The 10,000-nt window shown below is 35.6% G+C and overlaps 1 protein-coding gene across 2 annotated transcripts in view; it reads right to left on the reverse strand.

Moving 5' to 3' along the window:
• Window positions 1-10,000, reverse strand: part of LOC125035967 (broad-complex core protein-like) — a 34,375-nt gene that overhangs the window by 1,226 nt on the left and 23,149 nt on the right. For both annotated transcript variants that reach the window (XM_047628280.1, XM_047628281.1), the window contains exon 5: window positions 1-5,035. This exon is cut by the window's left edge and continues 1,226 nt beyond it. In XM_047628280.1, coding sequence (XP_047484236.1) covers window positions 4,530-5,035 — 506 coding nt within the window. In that variant the 3' untranslated portion in view covers window positions 1-4,529. The remainder of the gene's footprint in view (window positions 5,036-10,000) is intronic.

Here is a 10,000-nt window from a genome sequence, read left to right on the forward strand (position 1 = left end):
AGTAAATATATATATAAAAGTAAATACAGTGTGCAAAATAAAGTTTGATTGAACAAATTCATTTAATCTACACAATAATGAAAAAGAAAAAAGAAGGAAAAAAAAAAATATATATATATATATAAATAAATAAAAGCCCATTCTATAATGGCAAATATATGATTCAGCACCTCCTAATGGCTGGCATATCAATATGGAAATTGTTTATTACTGCATGGAATCCTGTTAAAAAGGCGTCATAGTTGCAGAATAAATTGAAGATATCCAAGGTTACAATATGTGTCTAAAGCTAAAGAAAGAAAGATATATAAAGAAAATTAGCAAACTGAAATGTGAAGAAACAAAGGTAGGAGTAAAAGAGGAGAGAAAAAAGGAGAGATGAGAAAACCAAAGGAAAACAGAGAAAAAAAAAAAAAAATGAGAACACTCTGGTAGAAACCAATGCCTTCTCCTGTACAGAAGTGAGAGGATCAAATAAACTCTGCCACTAACTTCTACATAATAATAAATGAAAAAAGAACAGGAAAAAAATTAAAATACGAACAGGTTTATGGTAACATACTGAGTTATGGCATGCCCCTTGTAACTCTTAACACTTAAATGATTCAGTGATTGCTAGTTCTTATAATTATATTTTCTCCATTTTCTTTACAGTTGGTAACTTGACGAATACAATCACACAAAAAGCTTATATACTGTTTAATGCCACAGTTCTTTTATTCAGTGTCACATTTCAATCTATAAATCTATCTATCACTAAGAACAATGTACATTGGACAAGTTTGGTTGAAAAAAAAATAAAAATACCAAACTTGGGGAAAAATTACATCACAAAATATTGTACAAAAGCACTGACCAAAATACTGGCAAAGAGGGTAATATATATATATACTGAAAGTCTTTCTTTCTCATTACATACTTCCAAATGTTCAGCAAGCAAGTTTTTTTGACACTTTACTTACTGGTACACTCATACAAGCACATTGTTGTGGAGTACATTAAGTAAAAACCAAAAAAGTTACACTTGTAATAACATAATGAAGACAAAATCCTTTTTGTCATAATTCGAAAATTATGTTGAAAAAAACGTGAGCAAAGGAACTATCACCAAACTTGGAACACCAGACTTTGAGCTAAAGTCAAAACATACAAGGTGCAAAATTCCCACAAAGGACCCTAATGATACTGTTCTAGAAAATAAATATGTCTTAAGAAAAAATAATCATGGAACAGAACAAATCTGTAGCATCCTGTCCACAAGAATCAATAAACAAGGATTATGTGCACAGACACAATTAACTGAATGTGAAATAATATTCAAAAAGAAAGAAGTGAAAATAAATCCAATCCTACTACATTTCTACAATTTAAAACATGTTAGTATATACAAGGAACTTTGAATTCTGTTATAGTGATTGGTAAAACAATACTATCAAAAAATAATACATAGTTGTCCCAGAAGTACACATTTCACAGTGCTGAATCACAACACCAAAGCTTAGAGGCCAAACCCAGAAAACTCAGATCATGTGCCACTTTTCAACTGTGGCACAAAACTGTGGCCAAGAAAATGGCCCAACACTGCATACTGGCACAAGAGATTGGATAAAGCAAAAGCTGATATCTTATCAAAAATTGCCTAAGTTATTTAGTAATATGTCAAATATTGGTAGGCATCATTTGTACTTTATATCCTAAGTTGTACTACTTTGGCATCAAGTATCAAGCAGTGTTACCCCAGTGGTTGGTCTACTTTATGGCTGGTCAAAGGAACATTACCTTTAAAACTGTACATACAAACATCTGTGCAAAACACATAACAAACATACTAAATCACTTAAACATATGAACATCTGACCATCAACAAGCACATCCAACCATATTTTCAAAAAAATTAAAGCAACTATTCATACAGCTTCAATCATGCCCAATTCTTCACTTGTTCAGTACCCGAAGTACCTACATTTATTGGAATCAGTAGAAATAACAGCTGTTACACATTTGCAACTACACAGGCATGTATAAAAACCTTTTGAACTATTGAGATCTTGAGCATCTGGGTGATAAACATCTGAACTTAGCAGTTAGATTCTAAAATTAATTTCTTTAAATCAAAATATTCCTGAATATTTCTTTTCTGGGTTACTGATTTCAGCAATATGATGTGAAACCTACAGAGATAACTGAGCACAGCTAAAGCCTGTGGCCAAAACACATACTTGTAGTTATATCAGCACCTTTATTGTATATGTAAGGCCACAGACTTTACAACAGATTTGGCATTTTTAACTTTAATATATGCAGAGACTATTCAACAAGCCTTTGCATCAGGAACTTTAGTTATAAGGCATACCTGGGTTACTCTGTTGAAAATAATCAAAATATATATAAAGGAAATAGAGGTATTTGGATCCTTTGATCATATATGGAGGGTAAGACTGTATTACTATATCTGAATTAACTTGGCAGGGCAGTACAGAACAGAAATAAAAGACAGTGCTTCATTAGACTTCGACAAACATATACCTGCATAATACCCGTATTAATTGTATAACTTCACATTACTGAGGAACTTTTCGTTGTATTCTATTCAACAAATAACTCTCGATATGGTCATATCAATAGCAACCTTATAATACTATACACCAACTATTGTATAAATATAACCATCCCGAGAACATTTAGCAACAAACAGTAACAGCATAAATTTTCTGATAAATATGCTAATCACCTTCATTACAATGTAATTACATACAAACAGTGGAGTCTGTGGTGGCTCTGAGTAGGCACAAAGATTTTGGAGTTGAGAAAGAAAAAAAAAAAAAAAAAAAAAAAACTATTAATTTTTTTTTCTTAAATAGCCACCAAACAAACTCTTGATTGTCTAACTACCTGACAGAAGTCCTAAACAAATACTTAAATCATGTTATGATACAAACATTACTATAGAGTTGGATGCCACCACTCCTCCACTAATAAATATAGAATATTTCTAAAAAGCAGTGGCACCCTAGGATTCACAATCTGACTAGGATCAGCAGGTTGAGAAGTGGCCCAGTCACACCTGCAGCCATCAGGTTAAGGAGAGGCAGGAACTAAGTTGCCGAGAATCTACTACACTGTCTTTCAAAACGTGTTAGTTGTATTGTTACATTATCCCTAAGAATACAAAACTATCTATCAAAGCAGCACCTCCAATATGAAGTAATAATATTATAATTATAATCTGTCTAGTTTTTAAATCATAGCATCAGAAAAATATCAATCCAATGAAAGGATTCATGTTATGTGCTACAATGAAATGCCTATAAAATCTTCAGCAGCTATAATAATTTACTTAATGGAATGAGCTGACAATTGCTTTATTTGTACTTATATACCTGAGTTTGGTCACAAAAGATTATCTGTCATACCAGCTTAAAATAAATTATTAGAGATCAGGACTAATGTCCACATCTTATGCTGAAAGTTCATCCCTGAGTCATCCACTGGCGCAATGGACACAGCAACACTTGCGTTGCTTTAATTCATCTATTTCTTGGTTAGTCAAACAATTTCAAAATCCTGTCCTGTACTGCCCATAATACTCTGATTATTTTTGTTTAAATGTTCATACTGCTTAAAAATAAGGGTAGTATTCATTTTCCAGTAGCATAACCAGTGGGGTGTTTGCATAATGATTTGTTGGTCTTGATTACTTTGCAAATATCGACATGGAAGTGGAAACAACTTATGATAAATAATGCCTCAAACATCCCTTTGGCTATAGAGCCTTCCTTGGTGATATACGTCACCTCTTCCCACAGCACTCTCAACCAGACAACAACTGATGATCATACACATATAATACATTTATCAAAATGCACTGCCAAGAGTGAAGCATGTATGGAAATGTGGATATGGGAGCATCAACTCTTCTTAAAGAGATGATGCTTCTCTAATCAATGAATATTTAATAATTAAACAGCTTATTATTGGTTTTCCTATTCTATACTTCACTTTGGCAATGCATGCATACAGTACACACAGACCAAAATACAGAGGGGGTAACTGGCACACATTTCCATTATTTTTTCACAATGGCTGTCCATCAATATTGTTATGAGGAAATCAACAATAGATAACACATGTTTCAACATTACATCACAGACAGGCATGAGGTTTCTTGAGTAAATCATACTGGATACATATATATTCCCCCAGTCTGTGTGAACTCTTCGGCTTAGAATCATTAACTAACAACTTACTATTTACCACTCCAAATCAAGAAAAATAATCTAGTTTATTGGATACATTTCATTGAAAGCTTTATTTTCTTTCCCCAGATGTTCTGGCTCCCACCTCATTCTCACATCTGAATCCTTATAATGCTCAGAAGGTTAAATTCATTTACATAAAACTTTTGGATACATTTCTCTAACCCCTGAGCATTAAAGGGCGTTCAGGCACATTCTAGAATAAATCTGTCTTGGTAAATAATACTTTTGTAATTATTTTCCTACTCTGTCATAGCCTCAATCAGTCAAAATCTACCCATCTTGATTTTGTGTTGTTGGGGCATTGGCTTCCTGCGGGATTGGGAAAAACTCATCTTTACATGGACCAGAGCCAACGGCAGCCATTCCTTCAGAAGTAGGGAACAAAGCAGGAGAATCTTTAGGAGCATCATTTGGGCCACCTTCTCCCGCCTCATTACGATGTGTGGAGAAAACATGGATCTTTACACTGTGACGATGTTGGAACTTTTTCTTGCAGATTGGACAGGAAAACTGAGGTTCAACACCACACTCATATTTCTTGTGCCGTTTTAAGTTACCTGTTGATGCATAAGTGCGGCCACACTTCTCGCACGCAAACTGTTTAGGAGTTTCTGAGAAGGGGTAACCCAGCATGGATTTGGGGCTGGATTTCTCTCGGCCTTTGAGGAGTAGAGGAAGGCCAATAGGAGGGGGACGGGCCAGGATGTCTGTAGACATCCGGGAGGGCAACAGGCCAGGGAAACCAGCTCTCACAAGGTTATAAGCACGCAAGTAATCTGCAAGAAAAATAGGGGTTAGCAGGTAGATGAAGTTTGTGCTGAGGTTAGCTCGACACTACTGCACAACAGAAGCAGTTGGGGGACTATCCTGAGGACTTCTTCTGCAAATGTACAATGATACATTGGGAGAAGAGGGCCTCAGCACATCCAGCCATGCAGAGAGAGCCAGTCAGGAGAGAGCCAGAAACTGAAGTCGATCAAGGGGGGGGGCAGGGGGGGGGACAACAACAAAGCCATGCAGATGCTGGCATCCAGACGCTAGGAGACAATCTCAAAAAACCCTATAATATAAACACAACCTTAATCCAAGACATAAATAACAGAAAGAAACCAAACGAATAAATAACAACAAACAATATCACAATACTGTAGTTTAAAATCCTTACGATTCATTGCACTAAAAATTAAATGAGATCATTCGTTACTATGAATCACATATCATGAGTATATAAAGTAAACCAAAGAGAAATACATTTAGGTATTAAATGTTATGTGTATTTTTTTTTTTTTTTTTATATAATTTTAGTCATATATATGAGTGTATATATGAATACATATATATGTGTATATTATATATAAGCATATATACGGTACATAAGGACATACAAACAAATTGTATTCCTATTCATAAATAAGTGTTCAAGAGTGTATACTGTACTTCATACAGACACATATTCATATATGTATGTATATGTATTAGCATAAATACCTAAATACATACATATATATTTATGCATGTATTTATGTATTAGCATGAAAACATAAATACATACATATATATTTATGCATGTATTACATAAAGGCAAGATATCTATGAAACTTCATATTTGTGGTGTGACAACATATGTTGTTTCAGGTTGAATTTATGTGTGCACTTCTTGTTGCAGACAGGACACATAAACTTAGGTTCAACTCCGCATTCAAACTTCTGATGGCGGTGGAGTGAACGCCTCACTCCGTAAGTCTTGCCGCAGCGTTGACATGTGTGTATCATCCCTCCGTGAAAGTTGCTGGTCGACTGCACCAGCGGCACACCCAGAGATCCCCCACCACTGCTGCCATTAATATTGAGGTGGTTGTTGTTTATACTGCTGTTACTATTGAAAGAATGGTTCAGGTTAGGAATGGGTTTGATGTCAGCATGGTGGATGGAACTGACAGGGGATAGGTTGAGGGGAAAAAACTTCTCAGATCGAGGGGAGTCTGCCAAAGCCCTGTGTGCTAAAGCTCTGGTCAAGAGTTCTAGACGGCTAACGGACTGATGGTGGCCGAGTCCTATCCCCCTTAATCCTGTAAGGTACACAAGATCAGGGGGAGGCTTGACACTTGGTGAGGGTGGGGAGAGAGTGTGGTGGATTGGGGAAGAAGGAATTGAGGTTGAGGAAGGAGGTAGAGGAGGGGATGGAGAGGCGAGGTGGGTCACCGGATCAAAAGGCTTTCCAGAAGGGGTGGGAGATGCAGCGCGGGGGGGCACCTGGGGGTTATGTGGGCCTGAAACACGGAGACACTATGTCAGCGATGGCCACATGAGCTTAGTCAATACCATCACCGTTTGTGCCCCTTGTTCGAGTATGTACTCTATCTACATTCGACATCTTTGCGTTCGCATTACTAGCCTACATCCATGCTGATGTCCACTGATAGCTAAGTATGAAGACAGCTAATTGTACTACAATAAATAAGAGAGAAAAAAAGATAAAAAAAAAAAAAAAAAAAAAAAAAAGAAATTCATGTCTTAGCATTCAAAACTTTTTAATAGAACATTGAAGTAGTCATGCATATGCTCTGGTTTTGACTTACTACTTTTGAATACATTGCCCTACAAACAATTTGTGATTCCTACAAACATTTATGGTTATAGCAAGTTACAAGAAATTGCAAAGCTACATAAAATCTACAAAATGATTTGCTGACTACTTAATGAATGATTCACGTTGTACAAAGCGGCATGCAAGAAAAGCAGGAACACCCTCTGTAATGATGGGTTATCCACTATCTTCTATTAACCATATTCTAGTCACAATAAAAAAAAAAAAAATGATAATAAATATAAACCAGAAAAAAAGGAGAAGAAAAAAGGATAAAAATTAAGCCGAGCATTTGTTGCAACCATCTAAAAATTATACCAATTAAATAGCAAAATAAAAAATGAACATATCCATTTTCTACATTAAAGAAATCAATATACCACTTAAAACTGTTAGCCAAACACCAATTCACTGCGAGGAATAATGTGCTGCTGGTGAGATACAAAGCAAATGTTGGGATTGGGTTCAAAGGAGACTTTGGGGAGAGGTAGAGGGAGAGACTAGGATTTTGGCCATTGCACCGTTGCAGGAAGAGCGCTTTCCAATTGCACTCCATGTCTTCAAACTGCTTTCCACATTCCACTGATGAATTCTTTTCCCCAATAGGAATGCTGTATATGCACTCCACATCATTAGTTCTTAGTGAGGAGAAACTAAATTAGATTCCTTCCATCAACTACTACTTTTCATGGTTTCAGAAGTTAGCAGAAAGATTTTCCATAAGTCTTCATAAAGTATTCTCTTGGGTTTGGATAATGACAGCTACATTCATTCACTCAAACAAGCACACAAAAACGTGACAACTTTCCAGTCACTGAACATTTGTAACACATACACATGCCTATTTATTTATGAAAAAAATGTCTTTTTTGCATATATATATATATATATATATATATATATAATCCTATTTCTGCAAGTATTTAGTTACCTGAATATGTCTAAACTCAATAGGAGGTAAGGAGAGGAGACAGAGGCAGCAGGCGAGGGGAGGGACAATGTAAGTGAGAGTGAGAGAGGGAGGGAGAGGGGGGAAGAGAGGAAGAGAGGAAGAGAGGAAGAGAGGAAGAGAGAGAGAGAGAGAGAGAGAGAGAGAGAGAGAGAGAGAGAGAGAGAGAGAGAGAGAGAGAGAGAGAGAGAGAGAGAGAGAGAAAAGAGAAAGAAAGGGAGGCAGAGAACACAAAAGAATTGAGATAGACATAGATTAACACTAGCTTTAAATAACCTGACAAATAATACACACAAGTTGGCCAAGTAATAAGACATTGATAACAAACAAAACATTGATAATAACAATAATACAATTATCATATTCTACACACAAACTCTACGGACTACCTTCTAACTACATTGTTCTTATGTGAATGTGTATCTAACTAATATGAATGCCAAAGTTAACAATAGATATTAACAAATACCCTCGTTTAACTTCCACCATGCCCTAACAACAAACCCCATGTTATATCATACTAATTGCAATAAGAAGTTAAATAAATAGTTACCGGGAAAAAAAAAGAAAAAAAAAATATATCTACACATACACACACAAGGTTATCATTTTCTTCTTCTTCATTGCTTGCTTTCTATATGTGGAAGTTCAAGTATCTATGCAATTGTGAGCAAATGTTAACATAGATGTGTTGATGTTGCTGTCTGTAAATACATAACTTGTGTTTTCTTTCTTTGCTTTTCATTCTACTAACTCAGCATTGCATAATATGGAAAACAATATGCCTTTTGGAATTCCATCAACCTTTATGCAAGGTCCAAGAACATTTCAACATTGAAAAACCACAAAATAACGAAAGATTATCCTTCACTGCCAAAACGCGGGACACTGCAAACAAAAAGGCGTCTTTATATTCCGTTCCAGAGGGAAAGAAAACAAAGAAACAAGTCATATTAACCCTTTAATGACAAAGTTAACATAACAACAACTTTGATATTGGAAATAACAAATAAGTATGAAAATAAACCATGTTATGAGTAGTACTGAGTAAAATCTCAGGTGAAGAAGAAACAGTTCTACAAGAGAGAGAGCTATGGATCAGGGGTCCAGAGGGATGATAAAAACAAAGTTTCAGTCTACATGTATTGGCAGTGTACATATACAACATAAAACAATAATGAAATGTTAACAGTCTTGGGAGAGGGAGGAGGGCAATTATGGGATTTCCCGGGTAATGGTTGATTTTTCTAAAGTGGCCATATGTTTCATGTAGGTTAAGGCAGATAAAAATAGAGAGAAAAAGAAAGAGAGAGAGAGAGAGAGAGAGAGAGAGAGGGTGGGGGGGGAGGAAGAAGAGGAGGAGGAGGAGGAGGAGGAGGAGGAGGAGGAGGAGAAAAAGAGAAGAAGAAGAAGAAGAAGAAGAAGAAGAAGAGAAAGAGAGAATGTCAAATACTGACAGTGGTTTTTGTTATTAAATATAATTAAATCTGATGAAACAAATTCCATTTTCAACAGCTTTAAAATCAACGTGGCCTTTCACTGGATTATAATAATCAACTGTAGTCTTTAGAAAACTTCACAGGTAACTTAGGGGGAGGGGAGGGGTGGAAACACGTCTCCTTTAGAGACTATTTTCATCTGTTTTCCCAATGGATTACACTGAAGGAGCTGTTCTGGGACCTGACTTTCCTACCCTAATTCCATCTATTGTGTCAGCACCTCAAGATTTTGACTAAGTCACTCCTGCTCTCAAGTACTCTACAGATGTTGCACATTGATAAGCTCGATAATATGCACAGAACACCCTAGCTGACCAACATTGCAATGAAAAGTTTTGTTTGTACATCTGGTTAAAGCTTATAAACCAGTAAAGTGATCTGAAAAAATAGTTGTGGATATCAAAGCAGATTAAATATAGGGAGTGAGATGAGAAAACTTCTCTTAATGCAGAAGTCAGAATGAATGTTTGAAAGTCATAACTGCACCGACTGATTTTAGGCAGATTACAGTATAATCTTCAAACATAAAATAAAATTATTCTTAGAAAAAAAAGAGGGGGGGGAGAGTCATGTTATAAGATCAAGTAAAAAGAAAAAAAAATGAGAAACTAAAATTAAAACGAAAAAAAAAAAAAAAAATCTAAATATGTACAGAACTTGCAATTTGCTGTGCCACTATGATCTTTAACATATGTAATTACAAAGC

Source organism: Penaeus chinensis, chromosome 20 (genome assembly GCF_019202785.1).
Source record: "Penaeus chinensis breed Huanghai No. 1 chromosome 20, ASM1920278v2, whole genome shotgun sequence".
Taxonomy (NCBI): domain Eukaryota; kingdom Metazoa; phylum Arthropoda; class Malacostraca; order Decapoda; family Penaeidae; genus Penaeus; species Penaeus chinensis.